The following is a 21,104-nucleotide window of genomic DNA, read 5'->3' on the forward strand; positions in this document are numbered from 1 at the left end:
GGGTGGTGGAAGGATTCAGGGGGTCCTGAGGACTTTGGGGGCAGTGGGGAGCAGCAGTCTGACCTTTCTTGCTGTAGCTGCATTTTCCTAGTGAGAGACATTCCAAGGTGTCTTGCCATTGCCTGCCTCTGGGTAGTAGCAACTCTGGACTTCCCTGGTGGTTTCCCATCCCAGCGCTGACCAGGGCTAGACCTGCTTAGCCAAAGACCTTGTCCCACTTCTTCCTTGACTAAACTGAAAAAAACTGTGCCTTCTCAGTGAAAATTTTGGTTCATATTCTTGACACCTCCCTGCCTTCATTTTTGTACCTTCCCTGGTCTCTGGCCTGCTACTGTTGCACCTCCGCTCTCTAGTCTCTGCCCTGAATTCTAACAAATTATCCACTTGTCACATTGTTCGTTCAATTCCCGCGATGGCTTCCTGAGTGAAAACTTCTCAGTCTTATCTTCCCAAGCCCTCCATGACCTTGCCCTTCCTTGTGCTCTACTCTCACAGTCTGCAATTTCTTTTCCTTCATGCAATATGCATCCCCACAGTTCTATCACTCTCAGCTACCAAGGATCACCTGCATCCTCATAGATTCTACCCTTTCTCCTTGCCTTTCATGCCTGTATGGTTCTCACAATACCTATGTGATGACACAACTCTCTCCTTATTCAAATGTTGCCTCAAAGATCCAGCTCTTCCATGGAGCTACTGGCAAAACAGCTTAGTTCCAAGCCCTCTCCAGACTTGGAACAAATGGATATTCTTCTTGTATATATTCTTCTTTTGACTTGATCCATCTCTCCTTTCTTTGTTGTGTTTTCTCCTTTATATTTTCATTTATAAGCTCTTTGAGTCAGGGATCCATATTCTTGTAATTTATCACAGAAATTCATACCAATATGTAAGCAAACACATAAATAATATGGCCATGCCTCAATCAAGGTAGGGTATACCTACTTTTTATATTTCTCTGCCTAATGTAGAGGCAGAGGTGTTTTTGGCAGGTTGAGACAGACACAGAACAGGGGACAAAGACTGTGTCAGATCCCACTGCATGTACAAGATGATATGGGTTTTAGATCAACCTTTTTCCATTAAGAAACTCCTGAAACATACTTCAGGCTTTGAGAAACCTCAGAAGTGGCACGATCGTGCAGAATATGGTTGGGAAGCACAGCTATGTACATGTCCAACCAGGGCGCCTACACTTCCCACCCCTCCAAGCCCATCATTGGCCACTTTGGGAGGGGGGTTGGGTTGACATGTCACCCAATAAATGTTTAACAAATTAAAATATATATATTACAAACTTAATTAGTTCCCACCCATTCAGGAAATCATTCCAGGGCTATCAAGAAACCCCAGGGTTACATGAAACTCTGGTTGAGAAGAAGAAGAAGAGTTGGTTCTTATATGCCGCTTTTCCCTACCCGAAGGAGGCTCAAAGCGGCTTACAGCTTCCCATTCCTCTCCCTGCCCTAGATACATGCCTGCCCTAGATACATACTTTTGTATGCTGACATACCTGATTTCTATGATCTTTCCCTTTTAATCAAGGAGGAAAGCATCAAAAGAATCAGGCATTTGGGCATTCATCTGGGATGCACACTACCTCACTGGGAGCCAGCTTGATGTTGTGGTTAAGAACAGAGGACTCTAATCCAGTATTTCACTGGATGCTCATCAATAATATTGTGAAAACAATTAGTGCAAAATAATGGGGGAGAAACCAGCTATAGCTGGCAGTTTTGAACATATAGTTCCTTCTCACTTGGCGTGTTTTGACACCTTGAAATCAGGCTGCCTACAAAAGATGTTTCAGGCAACTGGATGTAATGCTGAGAGTCTGTTCTCTTCTGCAGAAGAAACTCCTGTTTTCTTTTTCAGTTTCTGGGGTGAAAATGTAATGCTTGTTCAGACTTGCCTGCTGCTGAAGCCAGCTGGAGTGGGGTGTCTGTGTAGTTGTCTTCTCCGCTGTTCACAGCAGAGCCCTCAACATGGGCTCCTGCATCCAGCAGCAGCTGCAAAAATCACAGCAACAACAAACATGTCAAAATGGAGCAGCCGGCAAGAAAGTGATCTGTTCTGGTGGGAAGCCAGATTTACAGCATTCCAACCCTTTCTTTACTTTTACTTATTCTTCCTCCTTCCTTGTGAACTATTTAAACATTTTAAAACACTAAGAGATACTCTTGCTTTTTAAGATACATGAAAGTGCACCATCAGAATACAATACATCCACCTACACCAGAGAAGGTGACCTTCAGGAAATATCCTGGAAGGGTTCCTGAAAATCTTAAACCAGCTGCAGAGTAACTACCCTTGTCCGTCCCCCCAATACCTGAAACATTCCATCTCTTCTCAAACATCTTCTGAGAAGTCACCTTTCCCCACTTAACCCCTAACTGTTAGAAGAGTTGTTTTTTTATGCGGCTTGGGCCCTACTTATCTACGGGGCCACTTACCTCCTTATGCCCCTCACAGGGCACTTCGTTCTGTGGGTATGAATTTGCTGACAATCACAGGCCCCCGGGAGGTGTGCCTGGCCGGGACCAGGGCCAGGACCTTTTCGGACCTAGCCCCTACCTGGTGGAATGAGCTCCCAGAATATCTGCAGGTCCTCTCTGGGTTCTGCAGGGCCTACAAAATGCAGCTCTTCCACCAGGCGTTTGGTTGAGGCTGGGCTGAGATCCCAGGGATTGACACCAGGTCTCTCCCACTTGGGCTCCAGGGCCCAGTATTAGACCAGGTCTAGATGGTTGTAGTTTTCTCCCCTTATGTTATCTCCAATCTTGATTGGAATCCATACTGGGGATAGAGGGCTTGAACACTGAGGAAGTGATTGCTTTGTTACCGCCATGGGGACTATGATTTTTAAGGTGATGGGGAGAATTGTATTTTATGATGTTTTTAGGGTTATATTGTATTTTTATGGAATTTTATTGTGAACTGCCGCGAACCAGCTTGCTGGGAGCAGTGGTATATACATTTAATTATAAATAAATTATAAATAAACATCCTGCATTTCACTGCACGAAGGAGTTGCAAAGTGGCTTCTTCTCCCCATAACAGACACCCTGTAAGGCAGGTGAGGCTGAGAGAAGTCTGAGAGAAACTTCTCTGTGAGAACAGCTGTTTGCATGAGGGGGAGTGGGGAATCAAACCTGGCTTGTCAGACCAGAAGCCGCCACTCTTAACCACTGTACCATGTTTACACTCCCTCCATTCCTCTGTATCTTCTCTTCACAGATGAATTTGAATCACTAGTTCCTTTGCAGCAGAAATCCATTGTTATTGGTTGCTTATGAAACTATGCAAATTGATGTCACAGTACACAGAAAAATAAATTAATAATAATGGCAGGTATGGCCTGGTCACACCTTAGGGTTGCCAACCTCCAAGGTGAGCTGGATTGCTCCTGAAATTCCAATGATCTCCAGATGACATACAAAGTTTTTTTTATTTACTTAAACCTTTATTCCACTTGTCCTGGAGCAAATGGCTATTTAGGAACGGGGACTGAATGGTATTATATACCCTACACTCCACTCTCTAGAAGTCACCCTTCCCAGGTTCTACCCTCAAATCTCCAAGTATTTCTGAACCCAGAGCTGGCAACCATCTCTTGTCTAGATTTTCAGGAGTGAAAGGGGAAACTATATTTGCTGATTCACTTTTCTGCGGGAGACATCTGATTTTCCACCAAATTATTTTTGGTTGTCTCCTGTCTCACAGAAGTAGCATTTGGGAGGGAGCATTTTGCAGTTCCTCGAGAGGAGCAGGACTGGCAAATCCTGTGGAATACTGGGCAGAATTGAATCCTAGACTTCTTCTCTGAAATGTATTTTCAAGCCTCTAAAAAGACAGATGCTCCACCTTCTTGCTTTCTGGGAGGAAGGGAGAAGGCCAAGCACATTACTCATCACTAGGGATGTCATGGGAATACAAGGTTGCCATCTCTGGGTTGGGAAATACCTGGAGACTTTGGGGGTAGAGCCAGAAGTGGGAGGGATTTGGGGCAGGGAGGGACCTCAGTTGCTTTTCACAGGTCTATTTTGAAGGATACAATAGAAAACCATTAAAATGAACAATCTTCTTAAAAGTTGCAGAAGTGTCAGAATCTGAGATTTTGTGCCCACAGAGCTATCCACTATATTGAACATAATTTATTTATTTTATTTATTTATTCATATTTATATACCGCCCTCCCCGAAGGCTCAGAGTGGTTTACATATAACTGAAACTATACATGAAACCATACATATAATAACATTAATATTATTAATTGATAAACCAGGTGACAGTATAACATATCAGTATATCATAACATAAACAGTGGTAATTCGAACAGGTCCAGGAGTCTTAGTGGGCTTCTGGGGGGAGTGGGGGACAGGGGCCCTGCAGATGTTGGTTGGTTGGCCTGGCCTCAGCCAAATGCCTGTTGGAAGAATTCACAAAATGATTAATTCCCACATATGTGGGAGATGTGTGGAGATCTGAGTTTCCAAAAATTGAATGTTCATCTCTGAATTACACAGAGTGTGTAAATCCTAAGTGTACTTAACATAAACATTGCTAAGAGAGATTAAGGCTTAATTCCTTCCATGGAGCTGTGTTGACAGGATTATCAGCTGTGTCTCTGGTGCAAAATGTATTTATTATCTCAAGTGTAAATTAAGTGTGCCTAACCTTTCCAATACTAAAGGGGACCCTGGCAGGAGGCCAAGTATTTGAAAGAAGAATCCCATTTGTTTGCCTGTATGTAGAATGCAATACTGAATGCTGCTTGTAATGTATGTGAACAGAAACAGCTTATTTCTCCTCCCAACAGATAAAATGATATTGTTTACTTTTAATTCCTATTGACAGTAAAGCAGGGAGACTGTTGTATTTCAAGAGTCTACACTGAAACAAAGAATCCTAATTGTACATAGCCTCTGACTAGAACAGAGAGTGTCATCTATGAATATGGTCTACACTGGAAGGTATCTGATGCATTTGGGGAATTTAATATTCTGGGTTTGTACTAATGACTAATTAAAAACCATTTCATTAGAGTGCAATCATGATGTTTTGATTCTGACTATGCAACTTTTGATCCTATTAAGAAGCCAATCTGGTTTTGAATATGTAAATATCGTCTTGTATGTACTGAGCTCATAGAAATAGATTCACCAAGAAACCATTTCATATTTATTCATTACTTTGAGAAACATGAAAATGAACATAAATATAGTACATTTCATTATTTATTGAGCCTGAGACTGCAGTCTTGTATGTACTTACTTCCAACTAAACATGTTTAGGTTCACATTAAAAACATCCAATATATTATGCTGGGAAGAGAAACGTATCTAGATGATCTTGTGCACCAATGGAAATTAATTTCCAGTATTGATAATACAAGGAATACAATCTTTCACGGATCTCAGCCTTCTGAGGCATCTGTGTGTCCTGCATGCAATGATATTGATTTTAGTGGAAATAAATATCATTGCATGATTTTAGTGGAAAATCTTATGGCTTTTTCTTCCTAGAAGACTATGGGTAGAACTTGACCACAGCACCATCTGTATTCAGTTTTTCATAAAGGAGGCTTACAAGACAAGGTTTTAAGATGGTCTGAGACATCTCTCTTTTCTTCTCCCTTCCCCTTAAAAAAACATCTCACCTGATGCAAGCGTTCTGGGAAGTTCAGAGTTTGCATGCTCTTTTGTTGATGCCAGTTTGGTTGAACCTAACAGAACATATTACCTGGCATTTGCTTTGAAACAGTCTGACAGTAAGTGATTGTAAAGGTCAGTTCTAATATAGTGGGGGAAGAAGCCAGAGTAATATCAGCACTGGGATATCACTTCTTTGGTGTTTTTTTTTAATCCTAACATGCCAATATCAAACAGATCTCTACGTCTGATCCCTACTGCCAATAAAAAATCTTGAAATTGCTCTCTAAAAGTCCCATTTAACTCTCTGTCAAAAACTCTCATGGCCATCTTCTGGTCATATATTTCAGATGTGTTGCAACAACAGATATGGTTCAAGATCTTAAAGAAATGAAATGAACCTTCCTAATAGAAAGAATAGTCAAGAATGATTGGTGGCTAGATCTGAAATGGAGCACAAGTTCATACCAGGAGCGATTATCCTTCATATGTTCTTACACATGTTCTCAAGTGCACCAGTCTAAGTAATTAATTTGTTTCCTATTTAAGAATATCAACAAATTTAAATTTCCAGATGACTCCATCAACATGGAGAAATGAATCACAGAAACAATTCTGATCCTTTTATAATCATATCATATGACACTGCATGGAGACACATCTTTGGACTGATGAGTACTGCAACTGATTCATGGTATATTGATGACCATTAAGATACACCTGAGTAACTGCATAGGGTAAAAAATGAACAAATTCTGAGCTCTGCCTTATCTCTACAGCACTAGTTGAATAGACTTTCCCTATCTCCAGGGAACTACAGTTCCACAAGGACCACAACATCAAGCCTTTCATATCTATCTAAAATCCATCATTAACTCAGGGCACCTTTCCTCAGCTACTCAAAGACGTATCTATCAATCCACTACTTTAAAAAACCCAGCCCTACAGGAAAAATGATGTGACCAATTATTGGCTCATTACTACTCTCTCTGCATAAAATGACTCACAGACACCTACCAACTGCAAGTGTTCTCAGACTATTCATGTGCTCTGGATCCTTTTCAACCTTGCTTCAGGCTTGGCTATGAGACAGAGATAGCCTCAGTAGCCTTGATCAATGACTTCTGTCTGAATGTCAAGAGAGGCCGTGCCTCTTTTTGCTTCTACTGTACTCATGTGATGCTTCTGATACAGAGGACCATGCCATCTTGTTGAAGCATTTGGAGATAGAAGCAGGTACCCATGGATGGGCTCTCTATACTCAAGAGCATTGTTGTCAGAAGACCAGTTTGTCATCTGTGTGAGGCCAGTCTTGTGGGGTTCCACATAACATAGTACTATCCAACATTCTATTCAATCTCTATGTAAAGTCCTTGCAACAAATAATTTATAGTTTTGCAGTTGGCTGTCATCAATGTTCTGATGACACCCAGCTCCTTATGCAAATACCCTGCTGATGCGGTAGAGATTCTGAATCACTGCCAGACCACTGTAAATGGATAAGGCTGAACAAACTGAAATGAGATCCTGACAAGACAGAGGTAACAGTGGCTGAGAAGGCAAAGATCTTGAAGAACATTGTGCTTCCTGCCTTTGATGGGATTCAGCTGATCTATGCCTTTAGGGATTATACTGGATCCAACATTACTGCTGGAGAATCAAGATGATGCAGCTGTAACCCTCCCTACCCCCCTTACTATCAACTCAGTTTAGCATGGAAGATAACAGCCTACTATGACTTGGTCAGTCTGGCTATCTGGATCCAAGCCACATTAACATTGAGACTAGACTACCATAGTGCACTCTATGTAGCTTTCCCCTTAAAGTCAACTCAGAGATACTAGTTGGTGCAGAATGCTACAGCTTAGTTTTTTATTGGGAGCAGGGTGGTGTATGTTGGCTATCTGTCAATTGCTGAACTCATACTAGGTACTGGCTTCTACATACAATGCCCTCATATCTGTGGGCATGCCTCTCCCCCTGTGCTCTACCATGAAGCTTGGATCACACAGCAGAACCTTCTGCATGTGCTTCTCTGTGGATAAGAGACAAAGGCCTGTACACATGCCTTCTCTGTTGTGACCCCCACCTTATGGAACAGCATGCCCAAGAAGCTTTCCTGTATGAAATCAGTAAAATCTTCTAATAACATACTTTCTCAAAAGCCAAGTAAAGCTCCTACTCTCCTGGATTTCTGCAAAATATGCAAAACTGAATTATTCAGGACTTTTTTTACACAGGTAATAGGGTTGTAGTGTTAACAAAAATGATTCAGAAAGAACTTCTGGCAAAGGGGTAGGGATTGTGGACTACGCTATTGTGAATAGTATGTAATATCTGCATCTTTTAATGTGTCATATTAATGTTTATGTTTTGTTTTAGTTCTGTTCAGACCTTGCTTGGTTTCAGATTTCTGCAATCTAAATTCTATTGCATTGTTCATTGGCTGTTCCATCCTGTTGATTGTATTAACTTACACTGTGTCATTCACTTTGAGTCTCAGGAAGCATGGTGGACTCTTAACAACATAAATAAATAAACAGGCAATTGATACAATTGTTCCTAGGCACTTTCTTTGGGCTAAGAGGATGCGTAACCCCTTGGTTTACTGGATGATGAAAAAGCAAGGGGGATAGCTAGCGTGACAATAGTGAGACAGTGGAGAAAGGATGAATCTGACCATGCACAGGGTACAGCTCATTATGAAGTCTACCTCATAGCAATGATGAAACAATATTTCTGCCACTATTGCATCCACACAGAGTACGGAGTCTGTTTGATTCCAGCCTACAAGAGGTTCTGCAGCCTGTTGTAATCATTTTGCTAAATACTTTGTGGATAAAAATCTTTGGCATCTGTACCAATTTGGATGGTGCCAAGGTGCCAGTTTGTCCAATTGTATGGGATAAATTTCAGCTTGTCCAGCTAAGGATGTGGACAATATTCTTAGAAGTTTGAGACTTACCACCTGCTTGCATGATTCCTGCCAGTCTGTTTAAGTCTGCCTGGGCAGAGGGCTTGAGGACAGAGTCTGGGAGATACTAAATGCCTCCTGAGAGGAGGTGGTTGCCCCTGTCTAGAACCAGGCAGTGGTGCACCTATTCCTAAAGAAACATACTGTGACCCAGGACAGTTGAAAAACTACTGTGCATTCTCAAATGCCGCCATCATTCTTGACCGAGGTGACTGAATGAGGGATGGCTGTACTACTTCAGAGAGAGTGAATGGAGCAGATTCCAGCCTGGTTCATGGAATTGAAATGGCCTTGGAGCCTACGTGTCTTGTCTGTCTGATTTGTTCTCAGAGTCCTCTGTGTGAAATGCCTTCTCTTTTTCTTACCTGAACCACAGAGATATGTCCATGCAACACAGCAAAGGTGAGAGCAGTCCAGTGCCGGCTGTCTGGGTGAACAGAAGGATATCGGGAAGAACTACCAGCAACCTGGAAAAATAGAAGGACATTAGCTACTGAAATGGGCCTTTTCTTCGCACTGCAGAAATATATCTGTGAGTGGCATCTGCTTGGTAAATCACAACCCCTGGGAGTGTCCAATTGACACAACTTAGAGAGCACTGCTGACACCAATCAGTATACTCATTCCCTTGTGCTTCTCTAATGCATCTACTGGTTTCCTCTAGATACTGCTCTTTCGGAGAGGAAACGTTTAGTCCTTCAGCCTCCCCATTACCATGCCAGTGTTAATCATTATCTCATCTGTGGCAGCCTCTGAAAGTGATTTATACTTTATTGCTGTAGAACCTGTATGGAATTATTTTATTTATTATTGTATTATATATTGCTGTATGAAATGCTTTTATAAGAGAAAACTCATAGCTGTCCAGCCATAGATGTGACCCAAACAAAGAGATGTGTGATGTTTCTGGGGCATATGTAGTAGTGGCTCTTGCTACTTTAGAGTCTGAACAAAGTCACTGGGTTTAGTCCTTACTTACAGGTATATCTAGATTTGCTCCAGCATCAATCAGCATCTGAACCATGGCTTCATCTCCAGCAGCACAGGCATACATAAGCGGAGTCATACCCTTTAAGAATAAAAGTTACAGCAAGCCAGTTACAAATAACATGCCAATTACAAATGATAAACCCCATGCAGCAGTTTCAAGTGGAGGAGAATTATGTATGCACACATGCATTTACACATTTTCGAAGTAGTTCTGCATTCCCTTTGTATTATGTATTTTAGGTTTAATCTAAAAACGACAGCAGTCCCATATATTTCAACAGAGGTGATTTTAAGCATGCACTTAAGTCTCCTACTGGAATCATGGTACTTGACACAGCCTAGCTTTGGTTATGTTATCCAGAATGCACCCCCTGGTGAGAAGCCACCCAAGAGGCTCACCACCTTTGAAATCTTGTTGTTCTGATGAATTAAAGTATATAAAACTTGCTATACATACAGGTGAAATAAAATGCCAATGAGGTCAGATGAGCCCTGATGCACCTACTGTCAAAGGCCTGCCTTGCAATGGCTTTCATTCTACCCATTCCCTCCAGAATGAAAGTGGGTCTCCTGCTTTGCCCAAAGAAACACAACTAAGTTAGTCCTTTGCAGGTTCATTTTAACACATTGTCAGCCTCTCAGCATTCCCTTGCTATTCTACCAAAAATTTTCCTCTGAAATTCAAACTCCAATGGTTCAACAAAAAACAAAAAAGTAAAAAAAAATATTTTACCAGCTGTTTGGATTTAGCCACCTTGGGAATCAGGCATTGGCTTGGAACCAGGCAAGAGCTCTGTCTTGCCCACCTGCCCACCCCATAATCTTCCAGAAATCCTAGATCACAGACCCCCTTTCTCATTGAACAGGCAAAGTTTATTTTGCATTCTCCCTTTTATTCCCTGTTCAGGAAGCAACCTCCTCCCTCAAGTATCTTTACACAGGATTGGAGGGGGCACTAGTTTCCTTTGCACAGCTGATACGTGGCTGGACTAACTGCTTAGTTTTTAATTGGCTGTATCTTTCTGCTTTTCTCTATGCTTCCCCTTTTATATTCTAAATAAAAGTGTATTATTGCCTCCTTATATTTCTGAAAATATGGTATCAGATTTGACCCATGGTATACAGGTCTCAAAAGAAGGACAGGCTGCTTTTGACAAACTTAAGAAACGTTGTACCCAGGTACTGGGAGCAGTTTTGTAACAGTTGGGTCACATTCCCTATACATGTGAGCCTACATATGTCTGTGTAAAGTAAAGGGCACTGAAAGGGAAAAGTGGAACACCATAGGTGAAACAAAGATTTCTAAAACTAGGGATAACTCAATTATTAGAAGTTTATTCAGCGCATGGCTCTGAAATGTTAAATAGCAGATGTTCTTGGGACCTCTTTGTGCAAGAGAAAGAAAACTACATTTGAAAATAGTGAGACAAAATCCAGAGAGTACAGCTAGCAACGTTCACTTGTACTTTTGGTCAGAAGCCAGAAAGTCTATTTTAATCTTTTTTCTTACCAGAGTCTAAAGTAGATAAAGGAGAATATTTTTTTTAATTAAGAAAACACTCAGGAGAGAGTGTTAACATCCTACTTCCCCAGTACTACTATACCTGCGTTCCGTATCTCTGTCCCTATAGCTATTTTTTAGACCTTAATTACAAATCTGGAATGCTTATTGTTCTCTCCAGAGTCACATATAACTGGCTCTAAATAACATGGCCAGGAGGATCGTATGAATCCAGGGAATTGTTTACGAACCACAGGAGAGACATATCCCTGTGAAAAATGAATCGTCCCAGTCATAGCCTTGGATTATCCAGCATTCATGCAATACCCAGGTGTAGGATGAAAGCTTACCCCTTATTCAGCACTCTTTTCATGTTGTACATATAGAGCTTGATCTAGAAGCATCCTGAAGCACACAAGCCTACAGATAGCTCTTGCTGGATTATGGCAATACTTGGAAACTGTATCATAAACTGACTCTGATTAGGACTAGAATTTGATGAGTAGGTTTGCCAACCTCCAGGTGGTAGCTGAAGATCTCCTGAGATTACAACTGATCTTCAGGCAACAGGGATCAGTTCACTTGGAGAAACTGGCTGCTTTGGAAGGTGGACTCCATGGCATTTTACCCCATTGAGGTCCCTCCCTCCCCAAACCTCACCTTCTCCAGGCTCCACCCCCCCACCACTACAGTTATTTCCCAACCTTGAGCTAGCAACCTTATGACTGCGTGAAGCAAGAGTAGAATTATTTTCTTGCTGCAATGATTCTGTGATGTCCAAAGGTTTCAACTGGTAGCCACTCAACTCATTGTGACCCAACACAAAGCATTTTGTTATTCCTGGATCACTGGAATCAATTTGCCTGGGCCCATCAAGCACTGGAAGGGTGGTTGAACACTAACATTTTGTTTAGCACTGTCAGAACCATCTTACTATGTGCTTTATGTATAGATTTGCCTCTGAAGCAGAAATTTGCCCAAGAAAAGGAATTTTTCAAGCTTTTCTACATACCTGATCATCCATTGTGTTAACTCCTTCAGGACCCAATACTTCTATAGCCTGATTTATCAAATCTGTCCTTCCACAGTTCAACATTCGAAACCCCAGATCTTGCTGGAATTTTTCAGTGGCTGCCTTAGCATCCATTCTCCGGAAGGAACTAAAACAGCACTCAGGCCTGTTGTGAACATAACCGAAGAGGTACAGCTAAAATTTGAGGAGTACAGTCTTATTGCCTTTCCTTACAACATGCCTTGATTCCACTTTACAAGATGTTACAAGAGACACAGTGGTTTCATATCACATCCTCCACTATTCATCATAATGAATAATCATACTTGGTTAATACACAGAACTGCAAATAATAAACTGTCAGAAATTAGAGGGTGTAGGATGGACTCTACCACCTTGGGTTTGTTGTGAATGGAAATCATATATATATATAAAAATGTTTTTAAAATCCTGCATTTAGAAATCTAGCAGAATGGGGAGTTGGGCTGAGGTAAGAACTTTTTCCTAGGTGTGCTGGTATTTTACATAAAGGATTTTTTACATGGGGCAATCTACTACCTACAAGAAAGTGGTTCAGTCCACATAACCACCTCAGGATTCTACAGTCTTATTTTTGCTGGATCATTTGCACTGCAATATGCAACATAATGCTTTCTTCCATGCATGGGCTACCCATTCCCTTTACATACATCTTTGTGTGTATGTTAACTGGGCCCTATAACTAAGATTAATAAGTAGTTGCCCTGAAGGGGCTTTCTATTGCAGTCACTCCAACTCCATGGTCCTTTGCAGACAGGTATTTGTTGTTTCTCCCACTTCTCACTTTTGTTACTAATTATCCCCCAAAGGATATTTGTAATGATACCTAGGGTTGCCAGCTCTGAGTTGGGAAATACCTGAAGAATTTTGGGGTGGAGCCAGGATTGGGTGGGATTTGGGGTGGGGAGGCACCTTAGTGCTGTATAATGGTATGGCATCTACTCTCTAAAGCAGCCATTTTCTCCAGGGGAACAGTGGTCTGGTAATTCCAGGGGATCCCCAGGTCTCCCTCCTGGGTACTGACAACCCTAAGTGGTACCTGAAGGCTGAGGAACACTAGGTTGCTGGAAGGAGGGGGGGATCTGAAATCCCCCAGAACTTGTTTTTATTCTCAATTTGCTATAAAAAATCAGGAGAATTTGTTTAATAAAAAGTAGCACCCTGTTAAATTCACAGGGCCTTTTGGAGATTAATATAGAAAGGGAGATTAATTACATAGGGTGACTTGGAAGAAAAAAGTCTTGAATTGAGTTTTTGAATGATTAATTTAAGACTTAAAGCATGCAAAGGAGGGAATGTTAATATTTCCCCTTGTGTAATTTCATTTTACAATCTCAGTGTTCAATAAAAGGTATGATTAATTTTTACAATACCTGCCCCATTTCTTTTTATGAATACTACATCTTTTAATGGATTTACAAATCAACTCTCTAAAGGATTTTTAAATGACTCATCAAAATCCATTTGTGGGCTCAGCACCATTTTTGACATAAAATTATTAGATAAATCCATTCCATCATATATAAGATATATTTAGAATTAGTAATACTGCAAAGTGAGCAGCAATAAATTCTAACATTAATCTCCTCATGACTACAACTGCTAATATTTGGAGTTTGGAATGGGTATTTAAAGATCAGGGCACCAATTATTTGAGTCCAGGATTGCTGCCAATTGTTAGCAGCCACCAGAACATTGACCGTGTTTGAAAGACAGAAGGCAGCTATTTGTTTTGACTGTGCATGCGACCTGTATATAAAAGAACACCTATGTGCCTCCTTTATAGTCTCTGCAGTGTGCTTCCTGTATGAAACCATTCTTAAATGTTTTTGTGTAGGAAGTTGTGTGAAGTTGCAAGTATGCTATTATATGTGATAATCACATATACACATTTTTTGATGTATGCATACATACTGTACACGTGCTAGGGTGCTGAAGCCCCTTATGGCTTCCCAGTGCATGTTCATGCTGCCAAAGACTCCCAAAGAAACATATAAAATTGCCATGTACAATGACTGATGCAAAGGCTGAATGCTACTTTCCACATGAAGGGCTTTTTGTGAAGGCAACTGGAAGTTCATGTTTGAAGTGGTCTTTAGAAGTAATGCATAATCCTCCCTGAAGCTCAGGCTTTGGCTCACACATCAGAACATGCTTTTCCAGCAATGCTTCTGATGTAGGCACAAAATCTATGAACTAGTCAGTGTTGCTTCACTAATTCACTCAGCCCGTTAAACCAAGTCCTCCTAAGAGTGCTTTGTGATTAAATCGCTGAGGTAGTGCCTTTAATTGACCTTAACTTGAATGGAATAGTAGAAGACCCATCCCCCCATACTTGAGCTGCCGGGGTTCACAGTCCAGCCCTGGCAAAAGCAGCCTGGCTGTCTGCCTGATGTCATCGCTGTCCACTGTGAAACTGCGTCGGTGCTCAGCATAGGTTATGGCCACCCGCATCCATTCCATAAGTGGCGGCAGCAACATGAAGGGCCTGTGAAGAGAAAGGAGATCCATTATACTTCACACAAAAATATGCGGGGGGAAAGTATTTTGAAATTTCCGAATGAGATGCAACACACCCATGACTGGACTCTCCTGCTGACTTTCATTTTATTCAACAGCAACCACAGCAAAGAATTCAGAATGAGGGAGAGGCTAGTTTGAATTAAAACTGTCAGGATATCTGATCATGGATCCCTTACATCTTACTTAGCTTTTCCTTTTCCCCTTTTAGAAACTTTTTCTTGAAAAACCACATTCTTGCTATGGACCTGAAAGGTGGAGCACTAGGATCAAATGGATCTATCATCGTTCTGCAGGGCCTGCAAGATGGAGCTCTTCCTCCAGGCATTCGGTTGAGGCCTGGCTAAGGAGGATCTGGGTCCTTCCGCTAGAGGACCTCCATACACCAGACCACCTAGGCAGGGGAGGCCTCTCCTGAGGTTGGCAGATGGGTGTATACTGGGTCTGGACTGGTGAGATGGGAGGGAATAGATGTATTTATTTATTAGATTTTTAGCCCACCACCCTCCAGGGACTTGTGGTGGGGTACAATATGTACCAAAAAAAGCCGTTTTCAAAATAGGCCAATTATTATTGTATTTGATTCTGTTTTATGGGTTCTTTTTTAAACTGCCATGTTCTGGCTTAATCTGGGAGTGGTGGTTAATAAATCTGAATCTAAAGAAAGAAAGAAAATAAAATCTGTGTCTGAAAAAATGTGCTTAAGCCTAGGATGTTTGTCTCTTTAATGCAGAACAGCAGGATGAAATATATTCATTGGAGATAAAAATCATACATATATTGGTTTATTTATTTATTTTAGGCCATTTTTTGCCAGTCATTTGCTCTTAAGCAGTTTACAGAAATGTGAAATGCAGACTTAATAATAAAATACAATAAAAGACACTCAAGAAAAGAATGCTTGAAGATACATTAGAATTACTTTACATGCCAATGTCCTAACATTAATTTGCAAATAATTGCTGTTAGAGCTGTGAAAGATCATAAAAAGGGGATGACGGTCTGAGAAAACACCTCACCCCACCCCAAAACACCAGGATTGTAAAGATTGATTTCTCTTTCCTACTTCTCCTGCCTTTTAACTGCCCCTCAAGTGTTCTCAACACCCCACCCCTTCTAGGGCATTTTTAGTTCTTCTTCTTTTGGTTGACTTACAAACGTGTATGTTTCTGCTTAGCTGGGAAGTTCCCAGAATAGATATAAACTTCTTTAATTTATTTATTTAAACATTTATATCCCATCTTTCTCCATGATTCAAGGCAACTTACGATAACAGTTAAAAACATTTTCAGTTAAAAGCAAAAATAAAATCCCAACCCCCAAATCTTTGCCCCTTAAGAGATTTCTGCCATTCATCTCTCCCCCCTTGAAAGTCTTCTGAAGAACTCCATGGAGGGGGCCTCCTTCACCTCTTCAGGGAGCCCATTCCACAGAGCCTGAGCCATAATGGATAACGCCCAGGCTCTGGTTGATGCCAGACAGGTTACCCATAGAGGTGGGATAGCTAGCAGATGGCTGCCTGACAACCATAGGGGGAACACATGGAAGGGGAGAGAGAACCTATTGAGGGCAGCCTGGCTTTGCTTCTTTCAAAATTTTTCATATAATGATATACCAGAATATGACAGTATCATACTTATACTTGGTGTAGCTTTGAGCCTGTCCTTAGGACCATGAATTCAAGTAGCCATAGGCATGTTTCCACACAATGGCCAAGAATCCGGTTGCTGACATTTTTTTCTTTCCTGACAGCCCCCATTGTCTCACTTAGGACTGCCAAGCCTCTGTTTGACATGGAGGATGCCCTGCCCTACCTTTCATTTTTTGCCACTACTCAGAGCAAGAGCAGGGTCAAAATAAACAAAGGTCAAGAGGCCAACAGCATGATATCTCCTTAGAGCAGTCTTTTTCAGGGTTCAAGGAACCCCAAAGTGATGTTAGCTGGCCATGCCTCCCTGCCATATCCCCCAGAACTGACATCATCATAATGCTCAAGGAGAACTGAGGGGGAGGGAAGAGATAGGAAATAGTTGAAGGTGGGACTGGCTCACCTTTGGTGTTCTCCAGCGGCTGCCATGTCTGGGACTCTCCCTCGGCATGGCACTGCACAGCTGCTGCTGGCAGTGCCCCCCAGTGGGCGACGGGAAAGCAAGTAGAGCAGGGGCTCAGGTGGCAGCGACGTCCCTCGGCAAAAGACTACCCCCCCCCGGGCCTCAGTAAAATTGTCAAGCGTTGACCAGTCCCCGGTGATAAAAAGGTTGGGGACCACTGCTCTAGAGGTCTCATGGACCCCTGGTTGGGAATCCCTGCCTTAAAGTTTCCAGAGATTCCCACAGAGGACTGATGTTGGCAATTTAATATTTTAAAAGGAGTAAAGCACTAGGCTTTTAAAAAGAATAAAATAGTTTTACTGTGAAAAAAGAAACACACTTTGTATAGAAGGAGGAGAAAGAAGAGACCTAATGGTCTAACTGTTCTTCGTTGTTCATTAATTTTGCCTGTCCTGGAGGCATACTCCCCTTCTTCTGCTCAGCTGTCTGCCTGGGTCATGTGGCAGCAAAGGAAGCACTTTTTATTCCCCCCTCACTTATCTCTTCCTTGCCCACCAACCTTTCGGAAAATGGTGGCCATGTCCTTGGAATATAGCTTCTCAGTCTTTCCTCCTAAGCATTACATTTCATTTTTCCTTTGATTTTTAATGCAAACCTGGGGATATCCAAAGACTATAGAAAAACACTACCTTTGCCTCACTGATTGTTGTTTGTGATCCACTAGGTTTAGAATTAGAGTCCTTTGTGGCGCAGAGTGGTAAGGCAGCAGACATGCAGTCTGAAACCTCTGCCCATGAGGCTGGGAGTTCAGTCCCAGCAGCCGGCTCAAGGTTGACTCAGCCTTCCATCCTTCCGAGGTCGGTAAAATGAGTACCCAGCTTGCTGGGGGGGGGGGGGAACGGTAATGACTGGGGAAGGCACTGGCAAACCACCCCGTATTGAGTCTGCCATGAAAATGCTGGAGGGCATCACCCCAAGGGTCAGACATCACTTGGTGTTTGCACAGGGGATACCTTTACCTTTACCTTTAGGTTTAGAATTACATATATGATGATATACTAAGCATTATAAGGGAGAGGGGAATCTGCATGAGCAGATTTAAGAGATGGATGGAAAGGGTTGCATTTGCGATTTCCATAGGGGATAAGATGGCAGAAACCTGCACATATTGGGTGGATTGGCTCTAAGGATTCTCCCTCACTTGGAGGAGACTTCCTCAATGGAAGGAGCCTTCTTCAGAGGAAAGCTACCCCAGTTAGCAGAAACCTCTGCAGTCCTTGGATCCAACTCAACATTATTATTACTATACTTTCTTATGTACTGCAGCACTGCCTCAGAACTGGAAACACCAACACTAATATGTTTCTTTCCCCCACAACAATGGCTGCTGTCTTTATTGATATGCCAAGTATCTTTTTTTCATTATAAAACTTATTCTGCCTGTTTTATGCTAGAAAAATTGCTTCCTTTTCAAACAATTACATTGTGGGTCTAAGAGGATAGAAGTCTTCCTTTCCTTTAAAGCTAAAATCTGAAGCAAAAAGACCCCTCTCATATATGACAGAGCAAGCTATAAAATAACCTGGGTATTAAGTAAAGCATTTGAGAACATAAAAGGAGTTTTCACAGTGATGTGCTAGAAGGGGTGGGGTGGGGAGGAAGAGCTGGAAATACAAATCCTGTTAGAAATGATTACAAATAATAGGATTTCTGAGTGGAACTCCCTTTGCCAAGCTTTCACTGTGCACACTTTCAACTCTTGGCTCACCAAAAGCATAACATCTGTTTCCATTTTGCCACCAGCAAGGTGTGTTTTGCAGAGACCATCTCAGAATATTAAAAGCAAAATGTCCTCTATTCATTTTTTGTCAGTGTTCAGCTATCTAGTTAACTCTCTTATTCCACAAAGGAGTGTTTTTTTCTGGCAGAGCATTCTTAACCCATGGTTCAATCTACTACCTTTGAATGTATTTTATTTATTTATAACCATCCACAAGGGGTGTAGTGTGTGTGGTTGGGACAATGGCTGCAATACACACACACATCCCTTACAACTTTCTGTTCAGCACAGTCACTTCAAGATGACATAACTTATCAATTGATTTAATCAGCCTTTTATTTCAGTTGAATGGACTCATGCAGTAGTCATATAAGAGAAGCTAAAGCTCACATCTAAGGATGTACCAAGGCAGTTTGCCACCTCAGGCCTTTTAGAGGGCAGAAGTGGTCACCTGCACTGAATGTGGGTACTCCCCTAACAAACATTTTATCAGTATGACAGATCTCTTCACGGACACCTTAACTGCAACCTTAGAGATCAGAGACAAGGCACTGTTTGTTTTAAATGGAAAAAGCAGCAATTTTAGTATGCTATCATTAAAAATCCTATCCCGAGAAACCAGCTGGAATACTTGCAGTGTCAGCCCAGCTTTGCTGTGGAGAGCTACAGCACAGTAGGTAGGAAGTGACATATGTCTTGATTAGTTCATACAAAAGGGAGCACAGAAATAAGGTAGTCCTTTATAAGACTGAAATGGAGGCCTACCAAATTATGTGAAAATACCAAGTGAAATGGTCATCTAGAAAATATAGCCTTCATTGGCAAATACAGCTAAGGAATGATCTTCCTCCAGACTCCTTTATCTAAATTTTGTTGGAATTTTTGGTTATTAGATGAAAACAGTATATTTTAGTGGCTCACAGTTTGGTTGTGATTAAACACGTTTTCACATGTTTCCAGAGTTTGCAGGCCAAACAAGACAACATTACAGGGGCCCCAGGTCCAACCCATGGCTGCCAATGTCATTTTAAATCTGGCCATTTTATTTAAAAATGTCACAAGGGCTTGATCCTGACCCCTCCTCCCATCTTTTCTAAAGACAAAAAGCCAGGAAACAAGGGAACAAGATCTTCTGAATCTGTTGTGCTTTTTCCTTATAATGTTCCAAGAGCACTACAATCTTCAGACCAACATCTGCTCAGGGTCCCAGTCCCAAAAACGTCAAGTTGGTCTTGAAAAGTTACTGGCCCCAGCCTGATGGAATGAGCTTCCAAGAGAGATCAGGGACCTGCAGGACCTAAATCAGGGTCTACAGGATGGGGCTTTTCCACCAGGCATATGGTTGAAGTCTAAAAACGGCATCCACCAGTAAAGACTGGCTTCACCAGTGGAGGAGGGATGGAAGATCGGGTCCTGACAAAACCCTTTGTGTGGGAAATTTTAGTTGGGGTCATTAGGAAAATTGTAACTTTTTTACATTTTTAACTTTATAGGTTTTTAAATATTGTTACCTGCCCTGAGTGATACAGAAGGGCATGATATAGATTTAACAAATATTATTATTATTTATGGGCCAAATCAGGATTGGGTCCTCATGGAATTTTTAAATGGCCAAATTCATTCTATACTGTTTTTGGCAGCCATGAATCAGACCAGTAGCCACCATAATATCTAGTCTGGCTCTGAGGGATGGTCTTTTTTAGGTAATTACCACTCAGCATCAGCTCTGAAAAACGGTGAACTTGGACCAGTTGATTTCCTTGTATGGAACAGCAGAAACTGCTCCGTCAGTTGGGGAAAAATGCCATTGAATCACCACCAGAAATAACACTCACTAAGTGGAAATTACAATGCTATAAAAGTTGTCAGCTGCCATAAATACAAACAGCAGCCTGCATGTGGCAGAAGAATCTGAATAGGAACCATTACAGGGTGGGAAGCAGCGACTGAAGTAAATCATTCTGCCCAAGAAGGGTTTGTTCTTTTAGGCTGTGTAGAGATGGTCTTTTCTGTTGAACAGCAGGAAAACTTTTTCTCATCACTGTTATAGCCCTAGGCCTGATCCTTGGAATTCTAGACAGCCTTGCACATGTACCAAAATGGGAGTTGTAGCTGCCTTGTTCCAACTGCTGAACAATTTTCAGATGTCTCCTATATAAATCAAAGGTCAGTTTCTGGTCTGGTCAAGAAAAACTTAAGACCAAGTTTTAAAACTTCTTGAGAGTGTTGGAGAAGATCCTGAAACAGTAGGCTGTGGTTGTTTGGAAATAAGCAATCTTGTATATTTTTCTTTTAAAAAGATTCCTATGTGATAACTGAATCAAAGGATATGTGCACATCCTTTGCTTACTTTAAAAATGTTAATGAAAACTTGAAAAACTAGTCTGGGCATGAATCTGTGTGAAGCACTACATAACCTGAAAATCCAGCTGAACCAGAGGTGCTAGCAGCTGCATGGGCAATGGGAACTTGACAGTATCACTTCCAAATCTTTGAATAGTTACTATCAGTAAAGGTAAAGGTATCCCCTGTGCAAGCACCGAGTCATGTCTGACCCTTGGGGTGACGCCCTCTAGCGTTTTCATG

The 21,104-nt window shown here is 41.6% G+C and overlaps 1 protein-coding gene across 2 annotated transcripts in view; it reads right to left on the reverse strand.

Moving 5' to 3' along the window:
• The window catches only part of ABTB2 (ankyrin repeat and BTB domain containing 2), a 195,074-nt gene that overhangs the window by 19,913 nt on the left and 154,057 nt on the right, over nucleotides 1–21,104 (reverse strand). For both annotated transcript variants that reach the window (XM_077322136.1, XM_077322137.1), the window contains exons 4-8: nucleotides 14,503–14,655; nucleotides 12,129–12,294; nucleotides 9,605–9,694; nucleotides 8,991–9,092; nucleotides 1,913–2,009 (exon numbers count right to left, since the gene is read on the reverse strand). In XM_077322136.1, the coding sequence (XP_077178251.1) occupies nucleotides 1,913–2,009; nucleotides 8,991–9,092; nucleotides 9,605–9,694; nucleotides 12,129–12,294; nucleotides 14,503–14,655 (608 nt within the window). The remainder of the gene's footprint in view (nucleotides 1–1,912; nucleotides 2,010–8,990; nucleotides 9,093–9,604; nucleotides 9,695–12,128; nucleotides 12,295–14,502; nucleotides 14,656–21,104) is intronic.

The sequence above is a fragment of the Paroedura picta genome, chromosome 2 (assembly GCF_049243985.1).
Source record: "Paroedura picta isolate Pp20150507F chromosome 2, Ppicta_v3.0, whole genome shotgun sequence".
Classification (NCBI taxonomy): domain Eukaryota; kingdom Metazoa; phylum Chordata; class Lepidosauria; order Squamata; family Gekkonidae; genus Paroedura; species Paroedura picta.